Source organism: Berghia stephanieae, chromosome 13 (assembly GCF_034508935.2).
Source record: "Berghia stephanieae isolate SIO BIC M18660-M18661 chromosome 13, UCSD_Bste_1.3, whole genome shotgun sequence".
Taxonomy (NCBI): Eukaryota; Metazoa; Mollusca; class Gastropoda; order Nudibranchia; family Aeolidiidae; genus Berghia; species Berghia stephanieae.
In genome coordinates, this window is record NC_088372.1 from 21,073,914 (window position 1) to 21,093,913 (window position 20,000).

The 20,000-nt window shown below is 36.7% G+C and overlaps 1 protein-coding gene across 2 annotated transcripts in view; it reads right to left on the reverse strand.

Moving 5' to 3' along the window:
• Positions 1-20,000, reverse strand: part of LOC144958866 (frizzled-5-like) — a 55,902-nt gene that overhangs the window by 7,069 nt on the left and 28,833 nt on the right. For both annotated transcript variants that reach the window (XM_078891121.1, XM_078891120.1), the window contains exons 2-3: positions 10,499-11,334; positions 1-26 (exon numbers count right to left, since the gene is read on the reverse strand). The exon at positions 1-26 is cut by the window's left edge and continues 159 nt beyond it. In XM_078891121.1, coding sequence (XP_078747247.1) covers positions 1-26; positions 10,499-11,010 — 538 coding nt within the window. In that variant the 5' untranslated portion in view covers positions 11,011-11,334. The remainder of the gene's footprint in view (positions 27-10,498; positions 11,335-20,000) is intronic.

Consider the following 20,000-nt stretch of genomic DNA (forward strand, 5'->3'; position numbering starts at 1 on the left):
GTTCCGGCCACACGAAGCCATATTGCCTGTGGAAGGAGATTTTTTTTTAATTAAATGGTATAAAAACACGTGTTGGTGATATGCATAGATAGATAGTATTCGCTTGGCTAAGAATCTCACAGCATTGCCATCCGGAAGTATAACGGACCAACACACAAAACGATGTGTAACCTTGAACGTCTATCGTCTGGTTAATACAGATTAGTGAGAATTACTCATAAACGCGGACGGCAAAAAGCAATAACAAAGACCTGAGTACGAAAACTTCATTCCATCCCATATAAAAGTAGTCCTTTGGAGCCATTCGGTCCATGCAGTTTCTATGGCGTGAAACGGACAATAGCGATTGCTTGCTACCCTTCGGATAGGACGCTGGTCCATTGCAGAGTACTTTCCGTTGGATCTAATAGACCCAGCTACCCAATCACTGCTGCAGCCGGGATCGATCTCGGCCCCTCTGCGTGGGAAACGAGTGAGTGTTCTACCAACTGAGTTATCGGGACCCTGAATAAATGAATATTATTATAAAAACTGCCCATAATTATTAATTTTTTTACTGATACGATTGTTTTGAATGTCAACGCAATGTGTGTTCCAAAACGGTGATAATTTATTGGGATGATAGTAGATATTTTTTTCTTTTTGATTTATAACTGAGAAGAAAGAATATTTATAGATAGTTCGAAGATGACGTAACTCAGGTCTTTGTTATTGTTTTTTGCCATCCGCGTTTATGAGTAATGCTCACTGAACTGTATTTACCCAACTATAAACGTTCATGGATACACACAGTTATGTGTGTTGGTCCGTTATACTTCCGGATGGCAATGTTATGAGCTTCTTAGCCAAGCGCATACTATCTATATCATGTTGAGAAGCAAAATATTATATCGTCATTTCTCTGATCATTTTAGCTATTATAATATATATTTTTAGTATGCGCTTGGCTAAGAAGCTCATAACATTGCCATCCGAAAGTATAACGGACCAACACACAAAACTGTGTGTATCCATGAACGTTTATAGTCGGGTTAATACAATTCAGTGAGAAATACTCAGAAACTCGGATGGCAAAAAAAAAAAAACAATAACAAAGACCTGAGTGACGTCATCTTCGAACTATCTATATATTGGTTCACCCCAACGTTGTGTTTCACCGGGTTGACATGATCCGTTTTACAATGAATAGATAGAAAAATAAATAAATATAAACAAATGAGGAAGACAACTTACAAATAAATAAATAAATAAATACACAAATAAATATATACATGAATTATCAGATACAAAAATAAGTAAATTAATGAATAATGAAGTCATAAATAAATAAATAAATAAATAAATAAATAAATACCAGATACACCAATAAATATTTACATTAATTATCAAATAATTACATAAATAAATAAAATAAATGAATAAATAAATAGTAAATAAATAAGTAAATAAATAAACAAACTTTCATAGGATTATTATTATTATTTTTCCTGTGAGAATAAAAGGCCCATGCATAAGAAAACCACATGCACAAAATAAAGAAAAAGAACAAGAAAAAAAACCCAATACACACACACAGAAATAAATGGCACGCATTACCATTACATGGACAGTCTAGGCTATACTATAGAGAAAATGCATTCAGATTAATTGATAGACAGACAAAATCAACCTGGCATCTCAGTGTGGAAGCACCATGAATATTCCAGTGGGGGAATTCCCTTAGGCCATCAAATAACGACCGTGAGACAAAACTACCATAGACAAACGAATTAATTTGTGCTGTAGCCCCCCGGCATAATTTGATTCAGTTTTTTTTAAATAACCCGGGTTACTCTGGTGCAGTTCTACTAGATCTATACATATGTAGTTAACCAAGTTTTACTGTCGTACTCTGGTGGAAAAATTTGGCCAGAAAACTCGTCCTTTAAATTATATCAGTTCGATTTAAACAGAGATGTCATGCCTACTTGAAATATCAAAAATTCGTTGTTTCCAAGGGGGAAAACAAAAAGAAAAGAAAGAAAACCAGCATGAAGAATTAAAGTTCCGATTTTCTTTGTTTAGAACCAAGTTACTAGTTGCTGGGCGGACGTGACATCATACTATTGAATCACATTGCCAGACAACGCAATAAGTATCACAAGGGGGAAAAATGTGATCTGGATAGGCCACGTGACCTCCTGATCCGGCTGCTAGTATGTGCTAAAGATAGATATGCCTGAAAAGCATGTCGTATCGACAGCAGCTAAAATATACATATTATTCTATCACGGAACCACATTATTATAGCTGTTCTGGTACTGGTACAGTCAGTGTGTAAAATAGTTTTCCCAGCAGTCCAGGCCAGGGTATTGCCCCGAGGGGTAATTCCTGGCTGGTCGTGGTTGCTGTTGTTGTTGTTTGTTGTTGTTGTTGTTGTTGAGGGTGGTGGTGGTGGTGGTGGCTGTACTATAATAATATCTGGTTTGTCAACTGCCACCACCAGCAGCAGCAACTACGTCAGCCGAGCATACAGACCTCCCTATTAGTACGAAAAAGTCGTAGAATTACGACATTTTTTGCCTCCAATTTCAGTACTTAATGAGCAATCTCAACCCTAACACCGACTATATTCGAAGTCTACCCGGGTTACTTTTACCCCATGCCTATTTATTACATTTTTCTGAGACAAATTAAAGGCATAAAATTAAAGCGAATGTTTTTAATTTTTACATGTTAGACGTCTAATGGTAGTTGAATAAAAGTTATCTATATGTTCATGCTTATTTTAATACATTTTTTTTCAGTTTTGAAAACTAGCAAAGATCTCTAGGATTGAGTGAGTTAAAACTTATTGAAAATGAAAGTTGATCCCAGACTACATAATTTTAAGGATTTTAAGGTGTTAATAAAATCCTTGCATAAGTAAATTCTTGATTTAAAAAGTTAACTATAGCGATTTCTATTTTTTTTTTTTAACTCCGACAAACTACGATTATTTTTTTTTTACTTTTCCAGAAGGCTGGTCTGGTGTAGCACCGTGCCAGGCCTTCAGGGAGAATGCACGGCCGCTATGCACCACGACGACGACGACGACGACGACGGGTGCCCCGCCTAATCTTCTAAACACAGAAAACAATTGAAAAACGCCTTTAAATTTTTTTTTTGACCAAGCAAGAAAAAATCCCAATAATTTTATTGATGCTATGCGTGTGGGTAAAATCATCACAACATCCACCTGCTGGACATATCGTACCATCCAACACACAAAACTAGGTGCTACCTTGATCGTTTAAAGTCTGATTGATATAATATAATATTTTAGTGAGAACTAATCATTAAGATATGGCTGTCTATAAACAAAACCAAAGAGCTGAGTGGCGCCAATTTTGTTAGAATCTATCGATCTGTTAAAATAGATTCCAAATTGTCAACAAAAATAAATAAATAAATAAATATCTTTTCGTTAAATTCCCATATTTGATACTTCACTTTTTTTTTTTTTTTTTTTTTGACAAGGAAGTTATTTTGATCGATGGACATTCATGGCTAGTAAAAGTTTGTTTTATGACCAAAAATGGAGGGAAAAATCTGTTTTGCCATACTACGGGAGACGTGGATTAAGTGTAAGACTGGCCATGTAAGTAGGTGGCAGGAACTTAGGGGTGGTTTGCTGTATATTAGAGATTGTGATAAAAACGGCTAATCCCATCGGATTTGACATAGTGACTCGGTGTCATAGAAAACAATATGTCGTACTAGCTGCTACAGTTACCTACGACTATAATATTATTCAGACCTGCCAAATATTAGCTACGGAAAATTCGTGGAATTGAGCTTTTTAAAAACTTTTTTTGTTAAATAGAGAAATATCCACTAAACATGCTAAAACAAAGCGCTTTACAAAGGGTCGGTCCTTGGCCAACAGCAATACGTAACATGTGTAGGACATGAAGCCTGTTAGGAGATATTACAATTTTCCCGACAAAGTGGCAGGAACTTAGGGTGGTTGTAGAGATTGCGATAAAATTCATAAAATTGAGCTTTAAACCTTTTTTAAAATAGAGAAATATCCACTAAACGTGCTTAAAAGAGCGCTTTACAAAGAGTCCCTGTCCTGTTGGGCGATATTACAATTTTTACGACAGAGACAACGCTGTTGACGGCCAGGTACTAACTCATTTTTAACCTGAGTACGGTGAGAGATTGTGAGTAGAAAAAGCCTTTTCCAAGGACTCAACTATACGTCTAGCGAGGCTCGAACCCAAGACCTTCCGGGCTGAAAACGAAATGTATACACAAACACTAGCGCACAATTTTACAAAATTTTAGCTCCAATTTCAGAACTGTGTACGCGCTTTTAAGTCATTAAAACTTAATGAAATTGAAAGTTTGACACCGGATAATGTAATTTTAAGGATTTTGAATCTTGGTGAGATTAACTATGACGGCTGCCGGTTTTGTTTCCTAAGAACTGCGAATTTTTAAATGTTCAAGTTGGTAGGTCTGTCTTTATTACATGTGTGTTTGTGTGTGTATGTGTGTGTGTGTATGTGTGTATGTGTGTGTGTGTGTGTGGTTTAGTAGTAAGTTTGTTTTCACAGCTTAGGTTTGGTTTGTTATTAAGTGCGTTTGTAAAACTCGTGGAATTGGCCTAAGGATTTCGTTTCGAGCTATGCTTGGTGTGGTCAGTGGCGTGAATAGAACTCTGGCCTTAGCGTAGGTGACTTCATAATATATTGACATGATATACCATATTACCTCACCCGACTCTGGTCAGTAATGTGACTATCAGCACATAATTATTTTGTCTTTAAAAATGACGCTGAACAAACGCATCATACTGTATGAAATGGAAATTCAGTTTGTTCTGTTGGCGTTCTATGGAAATAGCAGAGGAATCAAAAAGGGCGTTGAGTGTTATAAAATAAGTGAAATGCGCTATATGAATGCGCTTTGATAAATTAATGTGCATATTTTATATAGAAATTTGTTGTTTCTTTACAGTCAAAATATCTGAAGAATATGTATGTAGTCATTCCCTTTACTTTCTCTCTTCCTCTTTCCTTCCCCCCCCCCCTCTCTCTCTCTCTCTCTCTCTCTCTCTCTCTCTCTCTCTCTCTCTCTCTCTCTCCTGTGCGTTTCTCTGCTATGTGTGCTTCCAAGTATGTGTGTGAGTGTGAGGCCATAATATATAGCCGTGTTCTTGTTAGTGTGTGTGTGTGTGTGAGAGAGAGAGAGAGAGAGAGAGAGAGAGAGAGAGAATTTACTAGAGCTTTTATATAGCGCAATATCCACTAAATGTGCTCAAATCGCTTTACAAAGGGTCCCTGACCAACAGCAACACGTAACATGTAGAACGAAACATAACGCCTGTTAGGCGATATTACAATTTGTTTCCGACAGAGACAACGCTGTTGACGGCCAGGTGCTCATTTTACACATGAGTACGGTGAGAGAATGTGAGTAAAGAGTCTTTTCCAAGGACTCAACTATGCGCCGAGCGAGGCTCGAATCCAGGACCTTCCGATCCGAAAGCGAGTGTCATACCACTAGACCACATAGCCGCACAGAGAAACGCACACGAGAGAAAGAGAAAGAGAGAGAGAGAGAGAGAGAGAGAGAGAGAGAGAGAGAGAGAGAGAGAGAGAGAGAGATCGACGTATCCATTATTATTGTAGTCGTGTGTGGTATATAATATATCATTAAGCCTCTCCATGTCAATATGAGTTTTGGTTAAGGCAGTAGGAATTTCATTAACAACCTGCCAAACTGGATTTATTTCTGACAAAACACGTTTTTATTCCATTTTGGCCAGAAAAAAAAAAAGGATTTATCTCCAATATCGATTCTGTCGTTCTCTGAAAAACAAAAACAAAAACAAAACACGTATCTAAAATTTTGGCCAGAATACTCGTCCTTCAAATATCGATCGATTACAATGACTTTCATCTTGTCAAAAACTCAAGTTTTTATTTTTTTTACAAGACTGGGCTCATTTTGATTGATTAATATTTGAAGGACGAGTTTTTTGGCCAAAATTCTAAACAGGCGTTGTTGTTTTGTTTTTGTTTTTTGATTTTTGTTGTTTTTTCCCCAAGAGTGCGGCAGCTGTAATTTGTCCAAAATTCTCAAACCCGGGATTTCTTAGAAGTCTCAGGTTTAATAATATCGGACACGGGTAGATGTATGTTTTCCCATATGACCACTCCTGTAAAGACTGATTGCCTAAATAAGCTCAGAAGACACCAACAAAGCATCATCTTTCAACTAAGAACACAACACATACCGCTCAACAACCATTTAAGCAAAATTACAAAAGGTACATCCCCTTCCTGCCCCCTATGTCAACACCCCAATGAAACAGTAACACACCACTTGCTTGAATGTCAACCTCTTGAAGATCTGAGATGCACATTCCTCCACCAAATCCAAGCATCAGTAACACACTTTATAGTCACCTGGAACAACTACAAAAGACATCTAACTTCTACGTCATGGCACAAGACCGAAGGGCTAGAGCTCAGGTGGTCGTTGGTTCGGATAAGTAAGTAAGTAACTTGACTTGACTTGACTTAGATGCCTTTCGCGTCTCGACCGAAAGATCGGGTCGCCTTGGCTGTTTCCAGTATTTCCTGTGTGAGGTGTCTCCAATATTGCCGGTCCTCTGCTAGGGTTCTCAGATTTTCAAGGTCCCCTGCCGTTATGAGACTAATGCTTTGTCCAAGTGTTGTGAGGTTTTTGTTTAGGATCACAGGGAGTGTTGTGATCGGTCTTCCTCTGAAAAGGTTCCCGTGTTTTTGGAAGTATCCCGACATGGCTTGGTTTGCTGGTATGTTTTTGTCCCTGCGTAGTATGTGACCGAAAAGTTGCCATCGTTGTTGTAAAATGTCAAGGGAGATTGGTCTTTCTTTTGTGATCTTATAGAGTGATTCATTTGAGATCTTTTTGGGGTATTTGATGTCCAGTACCCTTCTTAGCTGTGTGCGATGGAAGGCATCCAGATGTTCTTCTTCGGATTTTGTCAACGCCCAAGTGCCGCAGTTATACAGAAGTACCGGTTTTACAAGAGCATGGTACAGTTTCAGTTTGGTTTTTCTCTTTATTTTGTCACCTCTAATCCATACATTGGTGAGTTTACTGAGTGCGGCGTTTGATAGCTGTTTTCTTCTTTGTACATCCTCGGTGTCTCCAATTAGTGAGCCGACTTTCTTTGTTCTTTTCCATTCCTCTTTGTTCCTCGATATTGTTGTAAATTCGGTTTTATTGGCATTGACTTGGAGGTTATATTTCATGAGGGTATTTTGTATGATGTCTATATTTGCTGGTGTTGATCCAATAAAATCGACATCATCTGCATAGGCGATTTCTCTAGGGATTGCATTCTCAATATGAGTCGTTGGTTTTGGAATGACTTTTCGAACTTCTTTCAGAGCGTGTTCTAAGTATATTGTGAACAGAATCGGGCTCAGACTATCTCCTTGGGGGGTCCCGATGTTACTTTCGAACTGCGTCTGTTTTGTGGCCCCGTATATCCTTGGTTGTATCTTTGTGTTGCTGAGGAGAAATCGGATTATTCGGAGCTCGTCTTCGTCTACTATTTCTGTTAATATCTCCAAAAGTTTTCCTCTGTCGATCGTATCAAAGGCTGCGGACATATCGATTCCGGTTATTGTTATGGATATGTTTTCTTTGAGTGCCTTTGCTGCCAACCATTTATGTGTCCATACAACGTCCGATGTGCTTCGGTCTTGGCGAAACCCATCGCTATTAACGATCTATCGCGGCAACAAAAAGAACTTAGGATCAGGATACAAAACACGAAAGACTCGGAAGAAATAATAAACCTGAAAACGGAACGAAACAAAATACTGCATTCAATTCGATCACTTACAATAAAACACAGAAACGAGGAATTAGACAAAAAAGTGGAAGACATAGAAAAGTCCAAAAATAACGCATCGTCTATGTTCAAAGCGACGAAATCTCTGAACCGAAAACCATTCGAGAACCCAAAACTACAGGATAAATTTGGCAAACAGACAACAAATCCCAACGATATCCTTGACATTGTAACTGACCACTTCCAGCAGAAATTTCACAAACAAGTCTCACAAATATCGCCCTTCTCAGGAAACCCTAGAGACCTAAACAACCGCATCACAACAACTGAAGTTAGAAATAGCATAAAGTGCCTAAACAATAACAGATCCCCAGGCGAAGATGAAATTCCCGCTGAATTGCTGAAATGCGGTACACTCTCCCTGGATCTGAGCATTGCAAACATAATGAACAAAACATTCTCAACACACAAAGACTGGGACATTAACAGCGGTGTCCTAATTACAATACAAAAACCAGGAAAAACGAAAGGACCCGTAAACAACCTGCGCCCAATAACATTACTGAATACCATAAGAAAAACACTGTCAACTATTGTCCTCAACAGAATTAGACCGAAAATAGAAAAATAAGTAAGTAAGTAAGTAATAATATCGGACAAGAATCGGTCGGTATAATACAGAAGAATTGAAGTTGTCGTCACTCTGTTCATTGTTATTGTTTGTGTTTTTTTAACCGCCAGATTTGGTGTTCAGTTCTCACTGAAATATTTCAATCAGACTATGAAAACGTTCGGGCTTATAAATTGAATTTGTGTGTTGGTATTGTTCATCTGTCGGGAGGTTGTTGTGATTATTTTACTTAAATCATTACATCCCAAAAAATTCCTGTCAGTTTTTTGGCTTTTTTTTTTTTTGTTTTTGTTTTGTTTTTATTATTATTATTATTATTTTTTTTTTTAAATACAAAAATTGCGTTTTGTCATGGAAAAACAAAAGGGCTGTGTTGCCCAACTAGTCCACCACACCACACCTCACCTACCCCCAGACTTCCCTGCCATGCCCGCCACACACAAGCCCAAGGACGGGTTAACTGGTAATCTGGAAGCAAGTGGCATTAGGGCCGGGCCCGATCGGGTCGGGTCTCGTGACAAAATTAATGATATAATACAGTATGACACGCTTAAATAGAACATACCGATCAGATAATTGGTCCTGTGTATTCGAGATATTTTTTAATTCCTAAAATTCGAACGTTTCGACCAAAATGATCGTTGATTGAGATTTCAAATTAAAAATTGTCTGTCCCAAAACGAAGATAAAAGTGGTCTATTTGTTTTTGTTTTTTTTTTAATTATTTCATAGGGCGTCAGTGTGGTCCGGCGTGGATTTATTTGCAGGTATGATAACTAAAACACAATCGTGGGCTTGTTGTAATGGACTCTTCTTCTTCTTCTTCTTCTTCTTCTTCTTCTTCTTCTTCTTCTTCTTCTTCTTCTTCTTCTTCTTCTTCTTCTTCTTCTACTTCTTCTTCTTCTTCTTCTATATTCGAAAATTCGACTTTTCCGTGTTTTGCTTAACCGTACTACACTGTAGTCGAGGTTTGTTCTGGTCCATACTCTAGCGTCTGACTATTCCTATTACATTCATTATATCATATTATAGTAATAAGTGTATTAGAACTTATCACTACCATTAATATTATATTATTATGAGTAATGATAGCTGACAAGACATCTTATCAATAACCCGTGTCGTATCGTGTCTTGTAATGTCATTAGTGTAGACTGGAAAGTCAATTATTGGAGACATGGCGATTCGGTGGAAAATCGTATTAACCTACTCAACCCTAGAGCTTTTTGCTACTTGTCAAAATTGGAAAAAAATGTATTTAAAAGAGCATTTACATAGATAGATTTAGTCAACTACCATTGACATGTAAAAATTAAGAACATTAACTTTGATACCACGCCTATAATTTGTCTCAGAAAAATGTAATAAATAGGCATGGGGTAAAAGTAACCCGGGTAAACTACGGATGTAATCGGTGTCCGGGTTGAGTGAGTTAAAGTGTGAAGTTTGATAAATTACAATAGATAACAAAATAAAATGATACGTAGAATCCCGTCTATTCGTCCCTGAGGGGAAATTTGTCTTTAAGGCCAAAGGAAGATTGGAATAACCAAGGCGTTAGCCGCAGTGAAGCGTCGAAAAAGTGTACTAGGACGAGGTGATTAGCGGGTTAGGGAGTCGAACTCGGCATCTTTTGGGTCCGAAACAAAGTCCATACCTATTGACTGGAGAATTGAGAATGTATTTCTTTACTCAGTTCTCATCAACTTCTTTTTGTTTTTTTTTTTTGTTTGCATGTATTATTATCACAGCGATAGCTTCTCATGTTTATGATCACTAGATGTTGAACAAACAAATAATAATATAAATAAATAAATATAGATAAATAAATAAATAAATAAATAAATAAATAAATAAATAAATAAAATATACAAATAAAACATAATATAAAATCAAATAATTAATAAATAAAATGCACTTGAATTTTTGACTCATTAGATGCTGAACAAACGACATGGTTAAACAAATTATGAAAGGAAGAAATAAAAAAACAAATAAGAATTGTAAAATAAATAAACAACCAAAACATCCTTCGAATTCCTTACCTCATGAGAGGAGCACATCCTTGCTTAGCCCGTTCACACACCGACCTGCAGGCTGGAAGATGGTGCTTGTAGTTGTTCATGCAGATAGGAACGTACATGCTGCACAGGAAGAACTTGAGGTCCGGGGAACACTGGATCTTCACCAGGGGGTAGAACTGGTGTGCCTCTAGGCCGGCCTCGGCCTGGGTCTCGTGGTTGAACTGGTTGGGCATGTAGGTCATGTTGTAGCCGATGCCTCGGCACATCGGGATGGTCACGGGCTCGCATTTGTAGTTGATCTCATCGGCGTTGGCAAAGATGTGATGATGGGGCTGGTGCTGATTGTGGTTAGGGCGAAATGAATTGAACTCGGGGGATGTCGCGAGGAGCAAAATGGACGTTGTGATGAGGATGAGAACCCGTTTTGATGTTGATGATAGTATGGATAAAGGTGTAGATGATGGTGAAGATGACAATGATGATGACGGCGTTTTCAAGAAATGGTTGCTCGATTGAAAATATTTAAACGCCATTTTTTTTCTAAGGGGGTCAATTTACTTGACTCAAAGAATTAGTTTAATTCAATTTCAACAAATATTTAAATCGGATTTGTTTTGGAATGTAGGGTTTTGTCTGTTTATTATTTTTTCTCTCTTTTCTTTTTTTCCTTGCTTTCAAAAACCCTCCTCTCCTTTCTTCTTTCACTCCTTCATTCTATTGAGAAATGAGTTTTGAATGTTATCCAAATTTGTAAGGTGTCTCTGGGTTTCAAGCCATGGAGTAGGTAGCATGGACGTTTCGGGAATGGCATGAGTGAGTCGGGTCTTGTTCAAGGATGAAATGGTGGCATTGTCATTCTGTAAAGGAAATTGAGAGAAAAAGAGCTGGATTAGTATCGTGATAATATCATGAAATAAAATAGCTATGATGATGATGATGATGATGATGATGATGATGATGATGATGATGATGATGATGATGATGATGATGATGATGATGATGATGATGATGTTGATGGAAAAGAAGAAGAAGACGAAGAAGAAGAAGAAGAAGAAGAAGAAGAAGAAGAAGAAGAAGAAGAAGAAGAAGAAGAAGAAGAAGAAGAAGAAGAAGAAGAAGAAGACGAAGAAGAAGAAATAGAAGAAGAAATAGAAGAAGAAATAGAAGAAGAAATAGAAGAAGAAGAAGAAGAAGAAGAAGAAGAAGAAGAAGAAGAAGAAGAAGAAGAAGAAGAAGAAGAAGAAGAAGAAGAAGAAGAAGAAATAATAATAATAATAATAACAATAAGAAGAAGAAGAAGAAGAAGAAGAAATAAGGAGATGAAGACGAAGTAAACATTGAAGGTAAAATGCAGAGAATTTCGTATATTTACATTTTTTTCACTGGTTGTATAAAGTAATTTGAGACACTGTGTGTGTGCGCCAGTGTGTAATTTGTGAGTGTGTCTAACTAACCATGAAATGTATCTCAGAGAATGGATAAAGCTTTATCGCATTAGGTACAGGCATAGAAACGTGAGGGTGTGGGGGAAGGGGGGGGGGGTGGCAGTTGAGAAGTGTGTGGGGAGGGGAGGGGGGGGGGGTTGGAATTGATTTGACGGGACAAGAATTGAAAGCGGGAAAGGAAAAGGATAAGGGGAGAGAGAGAGAGAGAGAGAGAGAGAGAGAGAGAGAGAGAGAGAGAGAGAGGAGGGGAGGAGGGAGAGAAAGAAAGAAAGACTGAGAGAGAGGGAGAGAATGAATGAATGAATGAGAGAGAGAGATAGAGAGAGAGTGAGAGAGAGAGAGAGAGAGAGAGAGAGAGAGAGAGAGAGAGAGAGAGAGAGAGAGAGAGAGAGAGAGAGAGACAGACGAAAATTTCTCCAAAATTTTAATGTCTCTGGAATTGAGTGTTATAGTTTAGTCTTTATTGTTTCGGTGGCCGAGCGGTTTAGGCATTGCATTGTGTCCCAGAAATGTCCTGTGCATCAGAAGGCACTTTCGGGGGTTTTGTTTTGGGTTTTTTCCTTGGACAATATTATTATTAACCACACGGGCCGAGTTTAATTTGTTACCCATCCCTTGAAGCTAATAAATAAATAAATAAATATATAAATAAATAAATAAATAAAATATTTATTATTCATTATCCTCATGTCATTTGCTTCTTTCCTCCTATCAATGGAAGGATGAAACAACGTTGTAGGAGGAAATAACAAAATGATGTGAGAATAAATAAATAATTCGCTCCAGGAAACTATCGAGCACTCTACGTCATTCCGGCCAATTCCCATCTACCATAAATACATAAAATAGATATATTATATAATAACTATGACGTACCCATCAAACTAAAACTCATTCAACGCAGTGAAAGAGTTAATTATGTTGAATTCTAGCCGAATATATAATATAATATTTACACGTAACGACCTCTGACCTCTGACGTATTGCAGCGCCGTGGTGTCTCCAGTCACCGACTACACCAATCTCAAATTTATCACGAATTTGTAAATACAAGATAATAAATATTTTTATAAGGTAAAACAGTAAGGCGTATTGTTGTCGCTTTATCCAATACAATACAAGCCACTCTTTGTTCTGTTTTTCCCATCGCAATCTGCTTGGCTTGGCGGACTTGGGATTTGAACAATGATTGCATGGAGGATATTGAAAAAAACAAACAAACATGTCTTTAAAAAAAAATGGCCAGAAATGTTTTTTTTTTCAAAATAATAATGATAATAATAATAATAATAATAATAATAATAATAATAATAATAATAATAATAATAATAATAATAATAATAATAATAATAATAATAATATTATTATTATTATTATTATTATTATTATTATTATTATTATTATTATTAATTATTATTATTATTATTGATATAGAGCTGGTATCCAAAAATTGTGCTCTACAGAGGTGCTTTACAATAGTTTTTTGGTATAACACAAGTTCATTAATTCGACTACAAAATCAACACAACAGTTATAATATGTGACCCATCATTTAAATGTGGTATTTTTCGTTTAGGGATGTATCTATATATGTATGTATATATATATATATATATATATATATATATATATATATATATAAAGTAGAAGTAGATAGAGAGAGAGAGAGAGAGAGAGAGAGAGAGAGAGAGAGAGAGAGAGATTTTGGGGAGAGAATAAAATAATAGAGGGGAGAGATAAAGAAAATGAAAGGCTGTATGTGTAATAAGCCTAATATAGTATCTCTCAAGGCGTCGCTATCAGGCGACGAAAAAATAAAATACTCTATGGTAACCAGTTAACCGTGTACTCTGGAATAACACGTATTTTAAAATTTGGCCAGAAAACTCGTCCTTCAAATATTGATCGATTTAAATGACTCTCATCTTGGCAAAAACTTTCAAACCTGGGATCTCGCGGGGTCTTCGATTAAGTCCCGAGTTTGAGATGAGAGTCTTTTAAATCGATCGATATTTGAAGGAAGAGTTTTCTGGCCAAATTTTAAAAACTAAGTGTCTTTACGGAGTTCGGCGGTTAGCTGGTTGATAAAGGAACGAATAAAGGGGGATAATAAAGCCTTGAACTGTGAACCAGTCAGTTGGAATGAAAGCAGGAAATGATGGGGTGAGTATTTCGTGAGTACTCATGTCATACTCAATGCTTCATGCATGCTTGCATGCTGCCGTCACCCTCCTGAGGGTATGATAATAATAGTTGTGGTAATGATGGGAACCGATGATGGTGATGATGATGGTGATGATGATGTTGATGATGATGATGATAATGATGCTGATAATGATGATGATGATGATGATGATGATGATGATGATGATGATGATGATAATGATGATGATAAATATGATGATGACGACGACAATGATGATAATATTAATAAAATATAAATAATACCATTGTTGTTATTATTATTATTATCATCATCATCCTCATCTTATCATCATCATCATCATCATCATCATCATCATCATAATCATCATCGTCGTCGTCGTCATCATCATCATCATCAACTGTATTATTATTATTATTATTATTATTATTATTATTATTATTATTATTATTATTATTATTATTATTATTATTATTATTATTATTCATCATTATTATTATTAAATTTTTATTATATTATTATTATTATTATTATCATCATCATCATCATCATCATCATCATCATCATCATCATCATCATCATCATCATCATCATCATCATCATCATCATCATCATCATCATCATCATCACTTATTGTTTATTAGTCATTCCCATTATTTCCAACATCATTTTTTTTATCATTATTAAGCATCTCCTTCATTGACTCCTGCTGGCGTTATGGATATTTAAATAAGTCCATACAGATAAATCAAAATGCTAACTAGATTTTTCTTTTTCTTTCTTTTTTTTATTTTTTTATTTGGGAACAGCTTGTGCAAACAACCACTGGCCACCGCTATGTTTACAGCTGATATTCATCCACCCAACAATAAAACACTACACCGTGTTAAAACTAAACCCAAAAATTCATCCGCCTGGACTGTTTATATATAATCAACGGAGGTATTAAATATTTATGACTAGCAATGAAATGGAATTAATCCAAATTTATTGTTGTTAGGTTTGTTGTGGGTTTGTTTTATTTTTTGTTTTTTTTTTTGTAGTTGTGAATTTGTTGTTGTTGTTGTTGTTGTTGTTGTTGTTGTTGTTGTTGTTGTTGTTGTTGTTGTTGGTGGTGGTGGTGGTGGTGGTGAATTATGTATTTATTTATTTATTTATGAAAATTTGGCTAGAAAACTCGTCATTCAATTATCTATCGATATAAATGACCCTCATCTTGGCAAAAACTCTCAAACCTGGGACCTCACGAAGTCCTCGTTAAAGTCCCAGGTTTGAGAGGTTTGGTTTTTGTTCTTTTCTTTTTATTTACTTTTTTTTGGGGGGGGGGGGGGCAAGTTGAAGGTCATCTAAATCGATCGATATTTGAAGGACGATTTTAATGGCCAAATTTTAAAATAAGTTGATCTGTTTTGTTTTTTGTTTTTTTGTTTTTGTTTTTCCAGGTTACGGTATTTAATTGATTAAGAGCCTGAACAGGAAGCGGTTTGATATTTTTTTTAATTGATCATTATCTATATTCGAATACGTAGCGTCCGATACAGTTTAATATTACTAAAATCTATAGGTGGCTAAATGGGTCAATAAAATGTATAGATAGAACGAAGATGACGTCACTCTGGCCTTTGTTATTGTTTTTTTTTTTTTTGCCACCCACGTTTATGAGTAATTCCCACTAAACTGTATTAACCAGACTATAAACGTTCAAGGTTACACATAGTTTTTTGGGTTGGTCCGTATTACTTCCTGATTGCAATGTTGTGAGCCTCTTAGCCAATGGCATACTATCTATACAGAATTATATTACCAATATCTAGAGATGGCTAAATGAGTCAAAAAAAATGTAAAGTAAAATAAAAGGAGTAAAAATGACTATTATAAAAGATACAAAACAAAATAAACGACGTTTCGGCCTTTGGCCTTCTTCGGGTTTAACCTGTCTTTTTTACTCCCTTTATTTTTACAGTGTTATATTACAATGAATGACTTTGCAAAGTGGCCGAATGGTTAAGGCATTGCACTAAAGACCCAGAAGGCCCAGGGTTCGAGCCCCGCTTCAGGCACTTTCGGTTTTGTTATTTCTCGGCCAAGATTATTAACCCCCCAATTTGCTCACTGTGGACAACATAGGTGATTCCTGTTGACATCAGACATCCTGTTTAATGGATTATAAAATGTATTTCTTCGTGAAATGCCTAGGCGACGGGACCTTATGATGCCGTGGCGGAAGGGCTTAATTTTTTATACAAATGGTCGAGATATATATATATATATATATATATATATATATATATATATATATATATATATATATATATATATATATATATATATATATATATATATATATATATATATTTAATGTGTTAGCAAATACATTCAAAATTATAGAATAGTAATGGAAAGATACAATTCATTGCATTGTCACACCATTTGTACACACAACTTATACCCCCCCCCCCCCCCCCCCCCCCCCCGAAACACCCACACATACATACACACACATACACAAACACACACACACACACAAACACGACATACCTGTTTCTCCCATAACATAATATTCCATATTTACCTCATTAATCACAGTTCTTTCTTTCTAACTTACTACAAACGACATAATATCTTTACACAGTCAACTCACACACACACACTACAAACACACACACACACACATATTCATTTATTTTTAACACGAAAAAAGAAACTTTGTTAAAATCCATGATACGATTTCTTTCTAACTTACTACAAACGACATAATAATATTTTTACAGTCAATTGACCCCCCCCCCCCCCCCCCCCCCCCACACACACACACACACATACACACACGCACAATATATTTTCAACACGAAAAAAGAAACTTTGTTAAAATCCATGTTGTTAATCTTTTCTTTCTTTTTTTTAAAAAAAATTTGAAGCTGTTATAAAAGACATTACTGTTTATTACTTTTTACAGTCTACAGTTTCAAGCAGCTTCGTATCACTTTGACAGAGAAGTCTGGATTCGAAGCCGAATTTAATAATGGAAGAAAGTTTGAGTTTTTTAAGCCTATATAGCGCAATATCCACTAAACGTGCTCAAAGTGCTTTACAATAAGTGGTCCCTGACCAACAGCAACACGTAACATGTGTAGGACGAGACACGACGCCTGTTAGGCGGTATCACAATTTGTTCGGACAGAAACAACGCCGCTGTTAACGGCCAGGTACTCATTTTACACCTGAGTACGGTGAGAGAATGTGAGTAAAGAGCCTTTTTCCAAGGACTCAACTATGAGCCGAGCTAGGCTCTAACCTCTAACCTTCCGATCCGAAAGCGAGTGTCATACTACTAGACCACATAGCCACGTACAGATAGTGTGCGCTTGGCTAAGAAGCTCACAACATTGCCATCCGGAAGTATAACGAACCAACACACAAAACTATGTGTAACCTTGTTCGTTTATAGTCTGGTTAATACAATTTAGTTCAGTGAGAATTACTCATAAACGCGGGTGGCAAAAAAAAAATAATAAAAAAAAAAAAAACAATAACAAAGATTCGTGTGACGTCAACTTCATACTATCTATAGAAATTAGAATTTGAACAATAATTCTTTTTTAAAGTCTTGCCGTTACTGGGTTAATAAAGTGACATCTTCCACCACAGCCGAATGCCGCCACCCCTCATACCCCAATATCTCCAATTTCCTCCGCGTCAGAAATCCAATCCCCGCTAATCTTTGCACCTCAACCAAAATAATCATTTTCTAACCAAAATATTCCCCGTGTTTATAAAGCCAACTCTTACCCGACCCCTCTCTCGCCCGATATATAGTTCTAGTTTTTTGGGGGACGAAAAATTAGGTTTGGAAAACTAAAGAAAAATATTACTTTTAGCTACTTTGTGTGTTTTATTCACTTTGAAAATTACTCCTAAAACCCACTTTAGCCGTTTTATTTTTTATTCCCCTTTTTAAAAATCTAATTCCCACAGCATAACTTCCTTGCATCACCCCCCCCCCCCCCCCCCCCCCCGGACGATTTAAAACACAGGCTTGCCTTACTGTTACCAAAAAATTCGTAGTATTACGAAATTCTGGCTACAATTTCGGAAATTAACGAGTATGGAAAAATTAAGAAAAATAATACTTTCAGCTACTTTGTGTTTTATTCACTTTGAAAATTACTCCTAAAACTCACTTTACCAATTACCTTTTTAATTTTTATCTCCTTTTTTATCAATTCCTAAAGCATCACTTCCTTGCATCACCCTCCCCACTCCTCCCTACTCCCAACCCCCGACGATTGTAAATACAGGCCTGCCCACTGTATGGCTTCAATTTCAGAAATTCACGAGCATCTCTCTTTGTCATCAAATCTTACTGAAAATGAGAAAGCCGATGCCAGACTAAATAACGTTAAGGATTGTGACGAGTTATTTAATCTTTGTGAGGATAAATTTTTGTTTTTGCTTTTTAAAGTTAACTTTGGGACTACAATTTTTATCTCCTAAGAAATATGAATTTTGAAATGTTCAAGTTGGCAGACCTGTAAATAGTCGACGTCAACCAATCTTTCGGGTCCGGCTGTGTTGGTTTTTATCAGAATTCCACTGTATCGAGTTCCTTTTATCTACTGAGAGAATAAGTAAAACATTGCGATGCACATTGAGCATGGTGCATCAGTGGAATGGGGTTTTCAAATGTGAATATATTCACATAAAATATATCATTCATTTCCCCCCTCCCCCCCCCCCCCCCCCCCCCCCCCTGGAAATCGCAACAGAGATGGCCACTGAAGTCATGGAGAATTCGATCGGAATAAAGAGAATGAATAACAGCATTTGGATGTACTGAGGGAGGGGGGGGGGGGGGCATAGAGAATACAGGTAGTCTGTGAGGGGGGGGGGGGGGGGGGGGGGGGGGGGGTTTAAAAGCTGACGTAGTAATAAGTCACTGGCGTTCCTTACTTACTGTCGACCTAATGTTTTGATGAAATACCACAGCTAATTAAGTAAGAAAGTATTTTTTTTCCCTTGAAAACTAATTAAGTATCGGCTATAAGTATTGAAGCTGAAACAGTATCGATTTGATTGGAGTGGATTGGATAATATCTATCTCATGGTCTGAGAAAAAAACTTATACATCCATCAATTTCACACAAGATTATTTCAAATTCATGAAGAAATGGTCATTTATTCTCATTACCATTAAAATATCCGCCAAATAAATTGAAACTTATTTTATTCTTCAACTCTTCCTAGTACTCTCCTTCTCCTCCTCCTCCTCCTCCTCCTCCTCCTCCTCCTCCTCCTCCTCCTCTTCTTCTTCCTTATCCTCTTTATCCTCTCAATCTCAACCTCTTTCCCTCCGTACTTATCTTCATCACCTCCAACGTCTTCTCGTCCTCTATCTATCTCCTTCTATCTCCCTGGTTAGTCGTCGCCTTCCGCGCGAGTACATCCAAGCCATTTCTTCCTGCAGGGTTCACTCACCCAGAAAACATGCTAACACATGCCTGGCTGTGTCTGAAGGTACTCACCCATTCCAAAAACCCTTTCCCTCTCCCCTCTCCCCCTTTCCCGCCCCTATTTTCCTTTTCTAAAAACAAATCCCCCTTTTTTTCCCCAACCACCCTGTAGTTGGATTATAAAAGAATAAAACTTCAAAATGTGTCCAAAATGAGTTAATGACTGATTTAGTGTATATCAAATTATATAAAGAGCATCTTGCAAATTTGATATGTATAGATAGAACGAAGTTGACGTCACTCAGGTCTTTGTTATTGTCTTTCGCCATCCACGTTTCTGAGTAATTTTAACTAAACTGTATGTATTAACCAGACTATAAACGTTCAAGGTTACACATAGTTTTGTGTGTTAGTCCGTTATACTTCCGGATGGCAATGTTGTGAGTGATCTTCTTAGCCAAGCG